Source organism: Protopterus annectens, chromosome 2.part0, assembly GCF_019279795.1.
Source record: "Protopterus annectens isolate FY-2018-M chromosome 2.part0, PAN1.0, whole genome shotgun sequence".
Taxonomy (NCBI): Eukaryota; Metazoa; Chordata; order Ceratodontiformes; family Protopteridae; genus Protopterus; species Protopterus annectens.
In genome coordinates, this window is record NC_056728.1 from 445,285,218 (window position 1) to 445,305,345 (window position 20,128).

The 20,128-nt window shown below is 41.4% G+C and overlaps 1 protein-coding gene across 1 annotated transcript in view; it reads left to right on the top strand.

Annotated features, from left to right (window-relative positions):
• Nucleotides 1-11,983, top strand: part of PSAT1 (phosphoserine aminotransferase 1) — a 396,801-nt gene extending 384,818 nt beyond the window's left edge. Inside the window, exons 8-9 of the mRNA XM_044060876.1 lie at nt 2,261-2,398; nt 11,264-11,983. Of these exons, the coding sequence (XP_043916811.1) occupies nt 2,261-2,398; nt 11,264-11,366 (241 nt within the window). The 3' untranslated portion in view covers nt 11,367-11,983. The remainder of the gene's footprint in view (nt 1-2,260; nt 2,399-11,263) is intronic.
• Nucleotides 11,984-20,128: the final 8,145 nt, after the last annotated feature.

Here is a 20,128-nt window from a genome sequence, read left to right on the forward strand (position 1 = left end):
AGCTGCTGTGTTTTTATTGATGCTATGAGCAAAGAAAATAACTTTCAGATGGAAATCTCTTCCTTAAAATACTACCTCTCTAAATCCTGGCTCTATACTTGTATCACACCTGGCTGAAACAATACCCATCTCCCCCCCCCCCCAATACTACCATACACTGTATTACCCCTCCCCCAACTAACACCTTACCACACCCCTACTGCCTCTCACTACACCTACTTTTTGTATGCTGCCACATCTTGTATGTCTTCCTTGTAACAAAGCTACTCTTTTATACATTCTCTTTGACCTTCATCATAACATTTTTACTACACCATTTATTTTCTTCTCTTTTTCCCTTCCACTCCTTAGGAATCTTAACCAGTAACTATTCCAGTGCTGCGTATTATAGCAATAACCCACGCCTGGGTGTGGGTAATGCTGGATTTACCCACGGTTGGCGTGGTTTGGTCCCGAAGCCGGACCAAACAAAGCCAACCGTGGTAAATACAGCATTACCCACCAGAAGTGGTTATTGCTGTTATACATGACATTATTTAAGAAAAGAAACTATTACTTTTCTTAAATAATGGCATAGTATAATGCCTGTTTACTGCCCTTCCGCAGATGTCTGGCATCCGCGGCAGTTCTGATGTACTCTTGGCGCCTGCGCAGTACATCAGACTGTTAACAAAACAGCGGAGAAAGCAAGATCTCCGTTGCTTTTTACTGTTTTGCTATGTTAAATGGGTTTAACATAGCGAGACACTTTAAAATAAGCACGGAGATGTCCGTTGCTTATTTTAAAACTGTCTTGCTATGTTAAACCCATTTAACATGGCGAAACAAAAAAACGGAGATCTTGCTTTCTCCGTTGCTAAAACCTGTCTCGCTATGTTTAATGGGTTTAGCGTAGCGAGACAGCTTTAAAATAAGCAACGGAGATCTCCGTTGCTTATTTTAAAGCTGTCTCGCTATGTTAAACCCATTTAACATAGCGAGACAGTGTTTTAAAAGTAGAGTTATACTAATGGAAAAAAGTCCGGGCGACCGGACCTTTTTCCATTAGTATAACTCGATTTACAATGTGCACGCTGGCCAATCAGCGTGCACGTTTTGGGGGGGTCATGGTATAATACTGTATAGTTCAACCAGAAGTATTTTTTTTTTACATTTCTGTTGCGTGTTATATTACTAGAAGTTAAATAAATTCTGTAATCCTTAAGCATCTTATGACTGTTCCAGTGTTGTCGGTAATTGAAACAGAAGTATAGGAATTTTTGTCTTTGCCTTTTATTGTGTATTATGTTTCTGTAAATAAATCTGCATAAATCTGCAATGTGTTTTATGTACAGCTATGTACTATTGCACTATATTAATATTTAGTAAAAATAATGTTATTGTTATGGAGCTTTTTCCACGGGCCTCTGCTGAAAATGGGTCTTTTGCTTAGTCAGACCTTCTTGGTAAACAAAATGTGAAATAAAAATAAATACATAAATAAAGTGAATAAAATGCTGGTTCCATCAGTGAGGGCTATAATCAAGACAGTGGATAAACTGGCATTTAGAGAAGGTCATATTGCAAAGAAAAATACAGCAACATTATGTATTTATGTAGTTGCGCTGGAAAATATATAGGGTATAAAGATAGTCAAATGATGTTTTAGAAGCAAGTTTGAGTGTAATGGTTTTGTTTTAATACATTTGTTAACTGAGAGGTGTTGATAATAACTGAAAGATTGCTGTCCAACAATGAAGAAAATTTTGCTAAGGAGAAGATTTATTTGTGTTAGTGTTTGTATAATGTAATGTTATTGTTGACTTTGTATTGGTGTTGAGTGAAGTAGTTAAAAAAATAATGTCTAAGGAATTTGATATAGTTAGAGAAAGGCCATTGCCCATTTGCTCTTTAAATGTACAACCTGGAAATCAAGAGAAGAGTGGTATGGGAGATGGTCTGTTCTAGCTGAAGCATTACACAATTTGTGGGAAGGAAGCCTGTAATGCTTTTCAGACAGAGACTCTGCATAGTAAGAGTGCCGCATGCAAGATGTCTGAAAAGGGGGAGAGCAACTGAGTTATGGAGAAAACACTTTGCTGAGGAGAGAGAGAGGCCTTTACAGCAGTTTTCATTTGATGCATGAAAGTAGTGGTAGGTGTTTTTAAGGTGTGAATGAAGTTTAGTGAGATGATATTGTAGTCCGTAACAGTGCCAAGGAATGAGAATGCTTTTCAGGTATCAGTTAACTCTTGATTTCTCAATTTTATTAATTTTTTAGATGCCCTGTGGTACCAAAATGCAGAAGCAAAATGAATATTCCATTTCGCATTGGTAATGTGAAAGGTGATGACGTTCTCGAAAAGAAGTTCCTTGATGAAGCTAGTAAAATGGGCTTTTTATCGCTTAAAGGTCATAGGTAGGATGAAGTGCATTTTTCTTTTCTGTTTGTTTCTTATATTGGTATAATTTTAAACACATAAGTAGCTGTTTTATTTCATAAACACTGTAGGCAAGTCTAATTGTTATAGTAACTAGAATTTAAGCAGGGTTTTATCTTTGTTTTAGGTGGCAGCTGATCTGGCCTGTGATTTATGTGCATAATGTAATGCTTGTGGTATTTTTTTATGTTTGTTCTTTTATTTGTACATCTGTTTTTCCAGTTACAATAAGGAATATTGTTGATTATGCTGACTGCATTGAGTCGCTTTCAGTCAGTATTGGTCTAGGAACCCTGCCTTCGGTATCACACAAAAGACTGATGACTTCCATTTATTCTGCCGCAATCATTTTTTTTCTCCATTTTTAGCATTTACAAGCTTAACAACACGCCTCTGTGTATTACACATATCTACATATATGTATTTATGATTATATTATGCATAAATGGCTGACATGTTAAAATAATTTACACCCACAAGTTGCGAGACTGCAAATTATTAAACCTAGGCTACTGAAAATGGAAACAACTTTCTTTTTATGAAGTACTAATCGTAACCCTACCAAGTAGTAGTGTTAATGGAACTTTTTTATTTTTTTTTTGATGGTGTAAAGTACACTCCTAGGGTTGGGTTAGGACAGTTTATTCCACCATAGTAATGTATGCTAACCCTAACCCGCAAACACTTGGACAAACATTAAATGTATCCCCTAACTTAACCCTAATCCTAACTCACAGACACTTGCACAAACATTAAAGGTATTCCCTAACACACACAGACACATACACACACACACATTCACCTGCACATACACTCCCAGCCTTACTACAAGGCCACTTAATTTTGTTGACCAGCCCAAAGGTCAGTCATACCCATTTGCACAAACTGCCTTTTGCATAAACAGCACTGCAGTTCACTTTGTTGAACAAATGAGCATTCGACCAAGTGAACTGTTATTTTTATATGTAATTGTGTGTATGTATGTATGTATGTTAAGGTCTAAGGTGAAATTAATGAAATGTCTGATACTGTGGATGTTCTTCATCTCACATTGCTGCAGTCCTTACACTTGGGTAGTCCGCTGTCCTCGGTCGGCCCGAATATCAAAGTATAAGGCTGACGTCGGTCAAGGCGCATTTGACTGACATCAGGACGTCAGGGTACAAATGCGCATGACCAACGTCATATCCTCAGTCTTTTTTGCCGCATGGTCCGATGCAGAAGCAGCATTGCAAGTGCCGGTTGGCGTTCTGAAATTTTTCGATTTCGGAGTTTCAGACCGAGTCAAAGTTGGCTAAGTACCCCGTTGGGGAATATTTTAGTTTTTTCTTGCCTCAGTGGTTTACCGGATGTCAGAAAAAGTGAATAATTGTATTTCTTGTGGGAAACAGATACGCATAGAGACTATCATACTTTGTGTATTCCTTGCTTAGGGCCTGAGCACGGCGTTGTTGGGTGTCGCTCTTGTGCTAGATTCAATAAGCGCACTATAAAGAAGGTTAGATTGTGCCAGGTTAGTCTTGAAGCGGTGCAATTATAAAATGCCGTCGGATGCTCCGGCGCCCGCTTCTTCGGAAGCGCAAGGACAAAGCAGTTAAGCCTAGGCTTGAAGAACCGTCCGTGCGGACGCCGGTTCTTTAGAGGTGTCAGTGGAGCCGGTGGTTCCACGGAGGTTTCTTTGGGATCCCAGGGGAGACTTTGTTATTGCAGGATGTGGCCTCTCAGGAGGCAGGTCAGGCTGAAGGGGCTTCTCAGGTTACTATACTCCCTCCCTTCCTAGGGTGGTTAGGCCCTCTCCTTCTGTTTCCAAGGCTTCTCCCAGAGGCAGGCCAGGTTTAGCTTCAGTTGGTGTCACCCCTAGTTCTTCAGGGACTGTGCCCAAGAAGCATATGCTTAAAATGGCAGAAGATTTGATTACTTTGATTAGGGGTTCTTTGCCCCTCCTGATAAGAGACCTAGGGTGGAGCCTGAGCTAGGGAGTTTTGAGCAGGCTTGGATGTTTCAGAGTCTTGACTGAAGACTTGCAGGAGTATTCTCCTTATTCTGATTCTGATGTGGATGATTCTACTCCTTCTGCTTCTCCTCCTGAGGATTTTTCTTTTCAGAAACTCTTCATTCCATGAGGGAGCATTTTAAGTGGGAAGGTCAGGACTTCTCTGATTCCAGGAAAAGGCTTAGGGAATTTTGTTTTACCCCAGCATAGGCCTTTGGCTATACCTCCTGTTTTTAATGTGGTGGAAGATGTTTTTACAGAGGCTTCTCTTAATCCTGATTCTTTGCCTCCTGCTCCTGTTAAACCGGATAGGTATTACAGGGTGCCTGAAGCTCATAAGTATCTTTTTAAGAGTCCTAGGGCAGACCCAGAAACTGTTAGTCAGGGGCCTAAAGGTGTTAAGGCTTCTGTTGTCAAGAATCCGGTTCCTACAGATAAAGAGGCCAGGGCTTTGGATAGATGGGGAAAGAAAGTTTATACTTCTTCCACTCTAGCTATGAGGGCTTTGAATTGCCAGTTCCACATGTTGAAATACCAAAACTATCTCCTTTCACAATTGAAGTCTAAGGTTGATGCTCTGGCGGAAGGTATTGATTGTAAAGAGTTACAAGATTTAGTACATGTTTCTGAGCAGGTGGGTAAGCATTCTTTGCAATGTGGTTTTGATGCTGTACAGGCCTCGTCTAGGGTGGCTGCCACTGGGTCAGTTCTTCGCAGGCACGCCTGGCTGAGGGATCAGAATTTATCTGACCATGTTAAAACAAGGATTTTAGATGCTCCTTTACAATCTGATGTGTTGTTTGGTTCTCCTGTTGAGGCAGTTTTAAAGAAAATGGAAGACAAGGCTAAGTCTATGCAGACTGTTAAAGATTTTTGCAGGTTCAGCCTCCAAAGTTTAGTAGAAATTGGCCTACTAAGGGGTGGACTTATCCTTCTTATGATTCCCAGTCTAGGGGTAGATCTAGTCGTGGTAGGGGCAGAGCTCAGGGCTCTTTCAGGCCTAGAACAGGGAGTTCTCCTGCACAGTCTTCGGTGAGGGCAGGGGTCAGTCCTTTCGTAAACAGACCCAATGACCTACCTTTTCAGCTGCCAGAGCCTTCTCGTCTGGCAGCACCTTTGGGAGGAAGGTTGGCACTTTTCAAAGAAAATTGGAGTTTAATTACCCAAGACAGATGGGTATTGGATATCATACACCACGGTTACAGGTTTTATTTCCATACCTTGCCTCCTTTCAAAGGCATGCCAGACGTTCCTCCTCAACAAAGAATAGAGGCTCACAAGCAGATTTCTATGTTACTCCAAATAAGGGCCATTCAGCCGGTCCCTATGCCAGAAGTGGGCCTAGGATTTTATTCTCGCCTGTTCCTAGTACCAAAGAAAGGGAACACGTGGAGACCAATTTTGGACTTATCTATCCTCAACACTTATCTGGACATTCCCAAGTTCAAAATGTTGACGTTACAGCAGCTTTTACCTCTGCTGGGCAAAGATCATTGGATGGTAACTTTGGATCTCAAGGAGGCTTATCTTCATGTTCCTATCAGACTGAGTTGCAGGAAGTATCTGCGTTTTCGAGCTGGGACTTCTCATTATCAGTTCTCTGCATTGCCCTTTGGCTTATCTACTGCCCAGAGTGTTCACGAAAGTTCTGGCTCCAGTGATAGCTTTCCTCAGGTTAAAAGGAATACAGATCTATCCTTATTTGGACGATTGCCTGATTCTGGCTCAAGGAAGGGACGAGCTTCTTCATCATTTGGATTATGTGATAGCAGTGCTAAGATGCCTGGGGTATTCTGTGAGCGAAATAAAGTCCAGTCTAGTACCCTCTCAGGACATGTGCTTTCTGGGTGTGAGACTGAATACAGCATCCCAGATGGCCTTTTGACCCCGGACAAACAAAAGAATCTTTCCCTTTACTTTCATCAGTTGTCTCATCAGTCCAGGCTGACTGCAAGGACAGTCCTTCAAGCCTTGGGGTTCATGGCATCTTGTATTCTGGTGCTTCCCAATGCCAAACTGCATATGAGGAAGCTACAATGGTATCTCAAAAATGTATGGACACAGCACTGCCAGGATTTGGACACTGTCATTCAAATAATACCTTGCATTCAAAAGGAATTGTTGTGGTGGGCTCAGGAATGTCACCTAAACAAGGGACTCTCTGTGACCCGGCCAGAGGCGAGTCAGATTCTAACGACAGATGCCTCAGACAAAGCTTGGGAGCTCATCTGAATGGAAAGTGGATACAAGACAAGTGGCCTGCCAGACTACAACATCTACATATCAACTTGAAAGAGATGTTAGCAGTCCAGTTTGCATTAATAGCTTTCAAGGATTTACTTCTTCCAGGGCAGGTGTTGATTCTAACAGACAACACAACTGTCATGTGGTACATCAACAAGCAAGGCGGAACACATTCTTATCCTCTATGCAGGCAAGCAATGATTTTGTGGGAGACTGCTCTCAGTTTACAGCTAAATCTTCAGGCAAGGTTTCTGCCGGGAGCACAGAACTCCTTAGCAGATGTGTTGAGCAGACAAATTATGGATCCCCACAGTGGAAATTGGATCCTCATGTATTTCAGAAATTGACAGTGTCATGGGGAACTCCAGACATAGATCTGTTCGCTTCTCCACTAAACCACCAGCTGCCAAAGTTTTGCACAAAAGGTTTCATCCCACAGCTTGGAAAGTGGATGCTCTTTCTTTCAATTGGAGCAATCTTCATGTGTATGCCTTTCCGCCTCTGCCTCTCCTCCCAAAGGTACTACTAAAGGCCAGACAAGACAAGCCAAGGATGATTTTGATAGCTTCAGATTGGCCTCGACAGCATTGGTACCCATTACTGAGAAGCCTGGTGCGGAAGCCTCCATGGCCTTTGCCTTGATTCCACACCTGTTGTCTCAGGAGGACAGTCATTTGCTCAATGTCAAGCTTCACTCTCTGCACCTAACAGCCTGGCATATTCTGTTTTGAACCATAGTGGGCCTCCTCTTCCACAGCAAGTTTTGAATGTTATTTTGGAAGCTAGAAGGCCTAGTACAAGGAAAGTGTACGCAGATAAATGGAAGAGATTTTTATTTTGGAGTGCAGCAAAGGATTTTGATGTTTCTGAGCCTAATTTAAGTGTGGCTCTTCAATATCTTACTGAGTTACTGGACAAAGGTTTGTCCTTCTCTTCTATTAAGGTTCATGCTGCAGCAATTTCGCTCACTATGATTGTGTCCCACCATTGTTTTCTCATCCTTTGTTCAAGCAATTTCTTAGAGGGGCAAAGAATATAAGACCCCCACGAAGAGCTCCTACTCCTGCTTGGGATCTCAATTTTGTGTTGGAGAAACTCACTCTACAACCTTTTGAGCCTGCAGCTACTACTGAATTAAAGTTTTTATCATGGAAGACTGCTTTTTTGTTGGCTATTACCTCTGCAAGAAGGGTTTCTGAGTTGCAGGCCCTTATGGCAGTTGAGCCTTTCTTAATTTTCCATAAGGATAGGGTATCTTTACGTACTAATCCTTCCTTTATGCCTAAAGTGGTTTCTAGTGTGGCTTTAAACCAAACTATTCATTTGCCTACTTTTTATGCAAATCCCCAAAATAAAGGGGAAAAGATTTTGCACACTTTAGATGTACACAGGCAGTTGCGATATTATTTGGACAGAACTAAGGGGTTCAGGCAGTCTCAGCAGTTATTTGTTTCTTTTGCTTTGAGTTCTCAGGGCAAGCCTGTGTCAAAACAAACTATTTCTAAGTGGATTGGGTTTTGCATTGCTTTCTGTTATTCCCATCATGGCAAGGAGATTCCAGCTGGGATTAGGCCTCATTCCACTAGGGCTACTGCCACTTGACAGCTTTTGAGGGGAGTGGCAACTAAGGATATTTTGGAGGCAGCTACTTGGAGTTCAGTGCATACTTTCTCTAGGCATTATCACCTACCACTTTACTCTAAATCCAGGGCTGGTTTTGCCACTGCTGTTTTGCAGGGCATTTTGGCAGCTCCTGCTTCCTTATAGTTTGGCCATCCTAACTTACCTCTGCTTTGGGATTCTACCCAAGTGTAAGGACTGCAGCAATGTGAGATGAAGAACATAGTACAGTTTTGTACCTACCATAAATGTAGATGTTCGAAGATCCACATTGCTGCAGTCCAATTACCTCCCTCCTTCCCTCTGTAGTTAGAGGCGGTTGTGTGGGTTGGGTTGTCAATATTGTATATATTGTATATATTGTACATATTTTTAGTGCTAGGATGGTTGGTTGTTTGTTTGCTGTCTTTTGGTTTTGACCTTTATTTTTAGGGTCTTCTGACATCTGGGGCAAGAAAAGACTGAGGATATGACGTCGGTCATGCGCATTTGTACCCTGACGTCCTGATGTCAGTCAAATGCGCCTTGACCGACATCAGCCTTATACTTTGATATTCGGGCCGACCGAGGACAGCGGACTACCCAAGTGTAAGGACTGCAGCAATGTGGATCTTCGAACATCTACATTTATGGTAGGTACAAAACTGTACTTTTGTGTATAGTACCGTTTCTATTGATTTCTGTGACTTACAGTATTTTACTATTTTTTGCATAGGTACATTAATGCAGTACTTAGGTTAGTTAGATTTTGTGAATGAGAAAGTTGTGACAATCTGAGCAAAAGAGGTGTAATAATATGAAGTTGTTTTCTATAGTGTTGTTTGTTTTTTTATTTTCACTTCATTTTTATGATTGTTTATGGGTTATATCTTTAGGTCATTTATTTGGAGGCTTATGGCCCTCCCTAATGAGGGTTTCAAAGGTCAGTGTTGGTAGGCTAGTTTATTTATTTTTGGGTAAATTTTCATTTTAATAACTTTGCAATGAATTTGCAGTTTTGTTTAATTAGTAATCTTTCTGTAGGCTGTCAATGACGATTTTCCAGTGTTGTGAGTGGCTTGTTACTCTTTCTCTTGTATTATTCTTCTTTGTTGTTTAATGTTTTGTAGATGTACCAGTGTTAGTTTTGAGTCTTTTATGCTTTATGTACGTGGGAACATTTTATGGATATTGGTTAACTTTTCTGTAACTTTGCTAATTTGTCTTTTTTTACCTATTTAAGCAATTGGTTGAGAATGTTTGTTTTCTTGAGTGAATATGGATTTTGCTTCTTGTGGTTTTGATTAATTGATCAGGATGTTCTAATTTAAGTAGTGTTTTTTTGTGCTTGTGTGTGTTTGTGCATTTAATTATGCATATATTGTAATTTGCCATTGTAGTGCCTAGGGCTTGTTTTACAGTGAAGTTTAAGGGAGTTTTTTTTTTTTACCCATTTTGGTTTGTGAAATTAGAGAGTTACCACAAATAGTGAATGAGAAGATTGGTAGGTAGGATTCCACCTGTCAGGAAAAGCTGCAAGCTTCCGTGAATCATGCCGTTAAATATGATCAGCCAGAAGTGCTTTCTTATTCCAAAAAGTTTCTTGTTTGTAGTATTTCAAATTAAATGATCAGGTTTACCTTTGATTATATTGTCCCCTCCTTTCTGAAGAACAAGACACAGGTTGTTCTTTTTTAAAACATATCAGAAAACATAATTTTCATGGCTGTTGTTCTTATCCATTTTTGAATAAAACCTTTCTTAAAAAAAGAACAACCTGCATCTTATTCTGCCTGCAGCAGTCTGCTTACTTGTCCACAGGGTATCCGTGATAGAAAGAGTACTTTCAGCAGGTTCTGAAGGGAGAAAACCTATAGAAGCTGTACTGCCCCACACAGAATGTGACAGGTGTTAGAGCTCTTTATACTGCTCAGAGTTGTGAATGACCACGTTGTTGTACACCGGCACTAGAATGCCTGTTCTCCAGGAATACACCTTTCTCTCATACCACGATGAGCCTCCTTAAGAGCTTTTTCCTCTCCAAACACATGCACTATCCTGATTATATCTCTGCTGTGACTTCACATGAGCCAACTGCTTTCCTTGACTTAATTTCTGGGGTGGTCTTTGTGCTACTTGTAGGGTGGGTTCTTCTCTGTCATCATAGGCTGAGATTAGGGTATTACAGCTACTTTAGGGTTTTCTTCATTCAAAAGCTTCTTGAAGTACTGTCTGATTGGTGAGTAGATTTTGTTTTTGGTGTCCCTTAAATCATGTCTTACAGTCATCCTTTGTTATTCTTTCACTGAATTGCATGCTGATCCAGTGTAGTTGTAGCACCTGCTGAGTCACTGTACAGATGCTGGTAGAGATTCTCCAATGCATTGTCCTTTCCATTACAGTTGTACTTTTAGCCTCTTTGTTTTTCAACCAGTATTCCTTCGTAGCTTCAACAGTCTTTTCTGCCTCCCACTTCTTCCTGTACTCCTTTCTTTTGACGAATTTCTTGACTTTTGCATTCCACCACCATTTTTCCTTGTGTACTTTATTTCCAAACTTTGCTTGCCACATGTCTATTCTGTAGCCTTCATACATGTTATTTTGAGATAAATTAGTCTTCTTCAGCTCTCTTATTTCCTCTTCTTCCTGGGATGCTAGAAAGAACATCTATCAAGAACTACAATTTTGTTGTTAAATGGAAGCCCATTTCTATTTTTCGATTTCTAGAGAGACCTATTTTTCAAAGATCTACTGTTATGTTGACAACACTCCAGCTGTACTCTATAGGCACCAACTGTAACTTTTCTTTATAGTTGAAATATAGTGAAGGCAGGCATATTTTATTGGATAGGCTGAGGGAAGTGTGTTGTTGTACTCTGAACTGCTTACTTAAAATTACATAGGGACAAGTCAGTAGTGCACAATCAGATAACATTGATTTATGCATACATATTTTTTTATTTCTATTTTTCTTTTTCCATCATTAATTTTACATTTTTCCCCTAAGATCTGTAGGTGGGATACGACCATCACTCTACAATGCTGTGACAGTGGAAGAAACTCAGCTACTTGCCAGATTTATGAAGGACTTCACGAGAGCAAACAAATAGATGGCTGCTTGCCTTAATTAAAAATAGCACTTTTTATTCCTTTGTACCTAAAATAGCTCTTGACGTGTTTCTGTGAAAAACATCTGGTTTTCATATGGATCTTACATCTCTGGTGTTATACCAGTAGTAAACATTCCTATGTTTTTTAAAAGTTCAGATGTAATGTTAGAATTTCATCTATTTAATGTCAGTGGAGTTTCTACCCTTCAGTGAATTATGTTGTTTCAATATCAATTTGGTACTGTGAAGATGTTCTTCACAGTATCAGATATGTATAAACACTGACAGAAATGAGCATACAGGAAGTGTTTGTTTTTGTTACTAGCTGTACACTTTCAGGTTGTACTTTCCTTACTTGTTCTGTTTAAATACCATAGATCTCTGTACTAATCTTCCTGCATTACACATTAGAACACATTAGTGTCTTCTGATGTTTGTCCATGTTATGTAAGCAGTTTGATATATGCCATTGTAATTCAGTATTAGTGCGTGCGTACCTGTGCCTTCTCTGGCACATAATGCTTTGGAAGTACCCAAGATAATTTTGTTTATTGGTACAGATGTCAGAAGTTTTTCAAGTGTATATACAGAACAATAAAACAAAAAAGGGAAACCTACCCATTGGCTGCAGACGTGTTTTTCTACTCGCTACTGAAATTTTAAAACTGTGTAGTGATGGGTTTGATTTTCTTGCAAACTGTGTAGCATTTTGATAGCACAGTTTTGTCCAGTGAATCTGTGCATGTGTGTGAGTGCGTGTGTGTGTCCTCCTTTGGATTGTAAGCAGCAGTACCCTCTATTTAGTAATCTGAGTTATCTAAACGCACTTCTCAATCGGCTTTATTAATTTGATGTGTAATCTGGAGAAAACTTTTGCTCCCCTGCCTGTCCAGGATCCTTAGATTTGGAATTATTTTCCCTTGGCTGTTGTAGAACCTGTAACTCTTTGCAAATTGTCTTGCAGGCCACTGTTCTTGTTCTTCCCACTTGTGCGTGTGGAATTGCTGTATTTAAGGCACAGTCTGGGGTCTTGTGTTCAGGACATTTCAGTGACTTCTACAAGGGTAATCTGTTGAGATGACATACTCTTGATGTATTGAGCAGGGAGATGGGAGGTAATGAGAGATGGCTAAGTTTACCTCCCTCAATCCTCACTGAAGCTGGTTCAGTCCTGTACCTCACCTATTGTCATGACTGGAAGCGTAGGAAACTGTGTTAATCTTTTAGGGGTAGACTAGGACATTGCATCTGAGCCCTAGCTCCTTGAAATTTCGCAGGTGTGGTGGGATTAAAGTACTGAAAGCCTTTTAATTCAAGACCATGTATCCTTATGAGTTTAATTTAAGCCATATTATTGCTGTACTGTAGAAGAACCTCCTTGACCTTCATTTTACCTGATATAATGAAGGCGTTCCTTTAAAAATGTTTTGTTTTGATTCATTGCAAGGATTGCATGGCACTGTTAATATGAAATGACACTTGAGAGATGTTCCTAGTAAAGCTTTTGCAGAATAAAGGGAATGGTGTGTTATTAGGTGGATAGGATTTAAGCTTATTGCTCACATGCAGCATTTTTGACAGTCATTTATTTTATGTTAAAGTCCTGTTTTACTTTAGCAATATTCCCCATCCTTGTTGCTTAATTTGTCGCAGATCTTTGAGTTTTGAGGCAACCCAAGCTAGTAGGTACTGTATATCCTGCATTTATTTTATTTAAAGTTTTTATTTGTTAATCAGGTAAGTAAGACTGGTCACAAGACCCTTTTCAGCACTGACCTAGGCCACAAGGCAAGATAAAATAGTTAATTTTTGTACAAGAATTTAATACCACAAGATTGTACGTACAAAGGAAGTACATAATGCTACAAAAATGACTGAAATATTACAAAATACAGTTGGTGTGCCAGAAGGAAGAAAGCACTTAAAAATAGTTTAAGTACAATAGAGAAGACACCAAGCTAAGCTGCATGACCTTTCATTAATTAAGTACAGTTGGAATATGTTAGCTGACGTATACCGTAAGATTAATAAACTTTGCCTGTGCCTGGATAAATTGGGGATTATACAATTGATGTAGAGGGTGTGCTGTTCACACTAAATCCCTGGAAATTTAGTCTGGATCTTTAGTACATGTACATTTGCTTTCCTCAGTAAGACGCTTTTTTAGCTGACTTTTAAAGCTTTTACATTCTTATAGTTTGATGTCTTCACATTTTGTAAAATACACTTTTGGTGGTGGCTAGTTTAAATGGTAGTCTACAGTTGTAGACCCTGACTTGTTTTAAATGAGTTGGGACATGATGGCACCTGAATACCAGATGTGCAAGGAATTGCTCACTGAAGCTGTCTTGTGGCAGTATTGTACTGGTTAGCAGGTAACTGGATAACATAAGGAAGATAGCAGTTGAACCGCCTTTCCACTTCTTTCCTACCTTAGCACACGGAGTAAGAAAAGCTCATTTACATCTTCCCATTTTCCAGTAATTAATAAATTGAAGTGTGATTATTTTTTTAGTCTTCTTTATTGTTGCCAGTGCAAAAGAAACTAACATATGTGGAATACTAGATGTTCTTCGTGTTTCACTGTTGCAGTCATTACATTTGGGTAATCTGCTGGCAGGTTGCCCTCCGTCTGCCTGAATATCAAAGTCTTGGGTCCTGCGTTGGTTGCTGTCTCTTCTTCCATAACAGGCAGCCGACGCCATTTTCTTTAGTCTTTCTTGCCGCATGGTGCCTGAAGCAGAAGCAGTTCGCAAGTGCCGGTCGACCGACTCCTGAAATTTTCGCATTTGAGTTTCAGAACCAAAGTCTTCAATTAAAGCTAAGTACCCCATTGGGGAAACTTTTTCTTGCTCCATACTGATGTCAGTAAAAGTTAATAATTGCATTACTTGTGGGAAGCAAATACCTCATAAGGATTTCCATTTGTACTGTATTCCTTGCCTAGGCCCAGATCATAACGTGCCTTGCTGTCGATTTTGTGCTAGACTCAACCAACGCACTATTAAGCGTCGGTATCTCTTTGCTTCAAAATATTTTGGAAACAGATTTAACTACCCTGAAATGTCGTCGGATAGCAATCCAACTACCGGAGTTCACAAAAAACACAAAGAAAAGGACAGAGACAAACTGTCTAGGTCCAAAACTGACGACGAAACTTCTCCTAAGCCAGTCGCCAGTACTCAGTGAGGCGCTTTCGCAGCCCCTGATACCCGCTACTTTCGAGTCGCAGGCCTCTACCGAGACCCATGTGGAGTCCGGCATGCCGTGAGATTCTCAAAGTATTGTACCCGCAGATGTCTCTCACTCAGATGGGTCCGGAGCCGCTGAGCAGGCACTGGCTTCTGAGGGTGTTTTCAAGTCTCAGCATTTCTATATAAAACTGACACCAGCTTCAAAAACAAAGACAAAAGCAACTCCTAAGGCCAAAAAACCGACGCATGAGCCACGTGCACAGGCCTCTATGCCCAAGAAACAGATGATCAAAATGGCTGAAGACTTAATTACCTTGATCAGGGGTTCCCAACCCCCCCCCCCGATAAGAGGCCTAGGCAAGACACTGATTATGAATCTTCAGATCAGGTTTCTATTTTTTCTGATTCCTCTTCTGATCAGGAATTTTCTATACCACCCTATGAAGATTCAGATGCAGAGGAGTTCCACCTATCTGCATCTCATCCTGAAGATTATTCTTTTGGTGAAACCTTGCATACTTTTGAGGGAACATTTTCATTGGGAGAGTCAAGATTTCTCAGAATCAAAAAAGAGGCTTAGGGATTTCCTTCTCCCTCAGCATAGGCCTTTGGCCATACCTCCTGTTTTAGACATTGTTGTTGATGTGTTTTTAGAATCAAGCATGCCTCCAGATTCCCTACCACTGGCTCCTAGCAAGCTAGACAGATATTACAGGGTTCCTGACTCCCACAACTTTTTATTCAAAAATCTTGCTGCTGACCCTGAAACTATCTCACAGGGTCCCAAAGGTGTAAAGGCCTCAATAGCTAAGAATCCTACCCCTTCTGATGGAGACTCCAGGGAGCTGGATAGATGGGGAAAGAAGGTTTATACGTCTGCAACCTTGGCAATTAGGGCCTTAAACTGCCAGTTTCATATGCTTAAATATCAACAGCATGTTATGGGATTATTGAAACAGAAAATGATGTTGATTTCTGAATGTGTGGAAAATAAAGAATTAGGAATTATTGCATGCAGCAGAACAGGTTGGAAAGCATACTTTGCAATGTGGTTTTGATTCCTTGGAGGCCTCCTGCAGGGCCGCAGTTACTGGATCTGTGATTAGAAGGCATGCTTGGCTCAAAGAGCAAAATCTGCCTGATCATGTTAAAGCTAAATTGTTGGATGCACCTTTACAGCATGATACTCTGTTTGGTAATGGGTCAGAAGAGGTTTTAAAGAAAATGGAAGACAAAACTAAGTCTATGAAAACTGTAAAAGACTTCTTACAAGTGCAGCCACCAAAATTCAGTAGACACTGGCCTCAAAAAATTGGTCCTTTCCTGTGTCTGACAGAGCCTCACGGGGCAAATCCAGGTGCTCAAAAGGCTCTAGATACCAATCACAGGGTTTCTACAGGTCAAAGCAATGGGGTGCCTCTACCTCCAAGTCTGGAGGAAGCAAAGCACAACCCTACAGTAAGCAGTTTCAATGACTTCCCTCTGCCATCACCAAGCACTTATCTTTTGGCAGCCCCCTTAGGGGGAAAACTAGCACTTCATGGTCAAAATTGACACTTAATAACCCAGGGCAAGTGGGTATTAAACATAGTATCCCAGGGATACAGATTTCATTTCCATACCTTGCCAATTCCAAACGGTTGGCCAGATCTGCCACAAAATCAATGGGCAGAGACACAGAAACAAGTTATGTCCCTCGTGGATATGAAGGCTATTCAGCCAATACCAGAACTAGAAAAAGGACAAGGGTTTTACTCGACTGTTCTTGGTACCCAGAAAAGACAATGCCTGGCACCCAATACTGGATTTATCGATTTTGAACACATTCTTGGACATCCCAAAATTCAAAATGCTGACTTTGCAACAGCTTCTGCCCATGCTGGGCAAGAACGCTTGGCTAGTGACTCTAGACTTAAGAGGCATACCCCAATAAGGGAATCGTGCAGAAGATACCTCCACTTCAAGGCTGGTTTTATGCATTACCAATTCTCTGCACTGCCCTTTGGCTTATCTACTGCGCCCAGGGTCTTTACAAAGTGCCTGGCACCAGTAATTGCATTTTGCAGACAAAGAAGCATTGAAATCTATCCATACTTGGACGACTGTCTCATTCAAGCAGAAAACAAGGACATTCTTCTTCAACATCTGGCGTTTGTAAAAAGGCTTCTAACATGCCTAGGGTACACAATAAACGAAAAGAAATCACAACTGGTACCCTCTCAAAAGATTACATTCCTGGGTGCAAGCTTGAATACAACTGCCCAGATTGCTTACCTTACGCCAGACAAACAAAGGCAACTGACTATTTACTTCAAACAGATGGCAACAAAAACCCAGTTATCTACAAGACAAATCCTGCAGGCTTTGGGGTTCATGGCATCCTGCATTCTACTAATTCCATATGCAAGACTGCATATGAGGAAACTACAATGGTACCTAAAAAGTGTATGGAGTCAACATTGTCACAGTCTGGAAACAATGATTCCTCTCATTCCCTGCCTACAACAGGAGTTTCTTTGGTGGGCGGAGACATGTCACCAGAACATGGGACGGTCTTTCACTTTACCCCCTGCCAACCAAACCCTAACTACAGACGCATCAGACTGTGCTTGGGGGGTCCACCTGGCGGGGAGATGCCTTCAGGGCATATGGAGCCCAAAACAAATGCATCTGCATATCAACCAGAAATAGATGTTAGCTGTTCAGAATGCCCTGACAACCTTCAAGGACTTACTTCATCCAGGACGACTACTGATAAAGACAGACAACACCACGGTTATGTGGTACATAAGCAGGGGAGCACACATTCCTACCCCCTTTGCAGACTAGCCATGGCATTGTGGGACACAGCCTTGACTTACCAAGTACATCTTCAAGCTCAATTCCTGCCAGGAAAACAAAATACTCTGGCAGGCGACCTAAGCAGAAATCGTATGGACCCTCACAAGTGGAAACTGGATCCACAAGTCTTCAACATGATAACAGAGAAATGGGGGAGCCCGGACATAGATCTATTTGCCTCTCCCCAGAACTATCAACTGGGCAAATTCTGCACAATGACTTATCACAGACAAGCATGGAAAGTGGATGCCCTATCCTTCAGTTGGAAAAACCTATCAGTCTACGCCTTTCCTCCTCTGCCTCTTCTTCCCAAGGTCCTACTAAAGGCCAGACAGGAAAAACCAAAAAGATCCTAATTCCCCGGACCGGCCTCGCCAGCACTGGTATCCAATTCTAAGGAATATGTCTCAACTCCCTCCTTGATACTTGCCTCAAATACGTCATCTACTGTCTCAGCAGAACAATCAAATTCTGCAGAATCAGCTCCAAACTCTTAACCTGGCAGCATGGCTGATCATGTAATTATTCAAACAACACCTCTCAGTAAATCTGTGATGGATGGCTTAGTGCTAGAAAATCTTATGCTGATAAATGGAAGAGATTCTGTGCTTGGAACCAAGCACAAGGGACTGCCACAGCAGAGCCAAATATTCCTCAGATTTTACAGTACTTGACTGAGATGCTTGACAAGGGCCTATCTTTTTCATCAATAAAAATCCATGCCTCTGCCATCTCGGCTCATTACAACACAGAGCCTCCCATCTTTTCTCATCCTCTGCTAAAACAGTATCTTAGAGGGACCAAAAATTTGAGGCCACCCAGAAGATCACCAACTAATGCATGGGACCTCAATTTTGTGCTAGAAAAGCTCACCCTGCCTCCATTTGAACCAGCAGCGACTGCAGATATAAAGTTTTTATCTTGGAAAATAGCTTTCCTTCTTGCAATCACTTCAGCTAGAAGAGTTTCAGAACTACAGGCCCTCATGGCTGTGGAGCCTTTTATTATATTCTACCCAGACATGGTGTCCCTCAGGACCAATCCCTCCTTTATGCCTACGGTGGTATCCAGTGTGGCTTTTAACCAAACCATTCACCTGCCAACTTTTTACCCAAATCCGCAGAACAAGGGGGAGCAGATTCTGCATACCTTGGACATACACAGACAACTAAGATTCTACTTAAACATGACCAAATCTCTAAGAAAGTCTGAGCAGCTACTGGTGGCATTTGCTGCAGGATCAGAAGGAAAGGCTATTTCAAAGCAGACTATTTCAAAGTAGATAAGCCACTGCATTCGTTTCTGCTATTTGCATCATGGTAAACCAGTGCCCAAGGGAATCAGGTCACATTCCACCAGGGCTGCATCTACCTCAGCAGCTTTCCTCAGAGGGGTACCAACCAAAGACATCCTAGAAGCTGCTACTTGGAGCTCTGTTCATACTTTTACAGAGCATTATCATTTGCCTCTCTTCTCTAAGTCCAGGGCAGGCTTTGCCACTGCAGTTCTGCAGGGCCTTATAGCCGCTCCTAATGCTATTTAGTTCCAGCCTCCCATCCATAGCTTTGGGATTCTACCCAAATGTAATAACTGCAACAGTGAAACACGAAGAACATAGTAAAGTTGTGTACACTTACCATAAATGTAGATGTCCGAGTGTTTTCACTGTTGCAGTCCGGGTTACCCACCTTCATCCCCCCTTTATTCTGGGGCTTCTCTTTCCTTCACTATATTCTACAGCCTTTGTGGTGTATTTGCTTTTAGATGAAGGTAAAGTCTATGTTGTTACAATTGCATGTATATATAGTTATATATTTTTGCTCCCCATTTTGGGGGGCATCTGACATCTGAGGCAAGAAAAACTAAAGAAAATGGCGTCGGCTGCCTGTTTTATACCTCTGATGACCTGACGTCATGGAAGAAGAGACAGCAACCGACGCAGGATCCAAGACTTTGATATTCAGGCCGACTGAGGGCAACGCGCCAGCAGATTACCCAAATGTGTAATGACTGCAACAGTGAATACACTCGAACATCTACATTTATGGTAAGTGTACACAACTGCACTTTTTCATAAGTATGTAACATTTGCCAGCAGTTTCCATCAAACTCTTGCAAACTCATTAGAAGCGTAAAAGTATGTTAGTTACTGCAGATGTTCATCGTGCATACAGCTGCAGTCATAACAGATGGGTTTTCCTGCCGTCAAGCGGGTCCTCGGTCGGCCGAATTCCAAAGTCTAGGTCCGGCGTCGGTTGTCATCGCTTCTTCCCTGACGTCAGTGCGACAGGGGTATAAAAGAACCAGCCGACGCCATTTTCTTCAGTCTTTCTTGCAGCACGGTGCCCGAAGCAGAAGCAGTTCGCAAGTGCCGGTCGGCCAGCTCCTGAGGGTGCAACCGAAGTCTTCTTGAAAGCTAAGTACCCCGTTGGGGAAACTTTTCTTGCCTCAGACCGATGTCAGACAAAGTTAATAATTGCATTTCATGTGGGAAGCAAATACCGCATAAGGATTTTCATTCCCTCTGCATTCCTTGCTTAGGCCCAGACCACGACGTCATGGCCTGTCGTTTTTGTGCTACATTCAACAGACGCACCATTAAGCGTCGGGTGGAGTTCGCCCAACACTATTTTGGCAAAAAAATTTATTACATTATGTCGTCGGATACTCCGACTCCAGTTTTGAGTAAAAGACGCAAAGATAAGGACCGACATACGAGATCCGCGG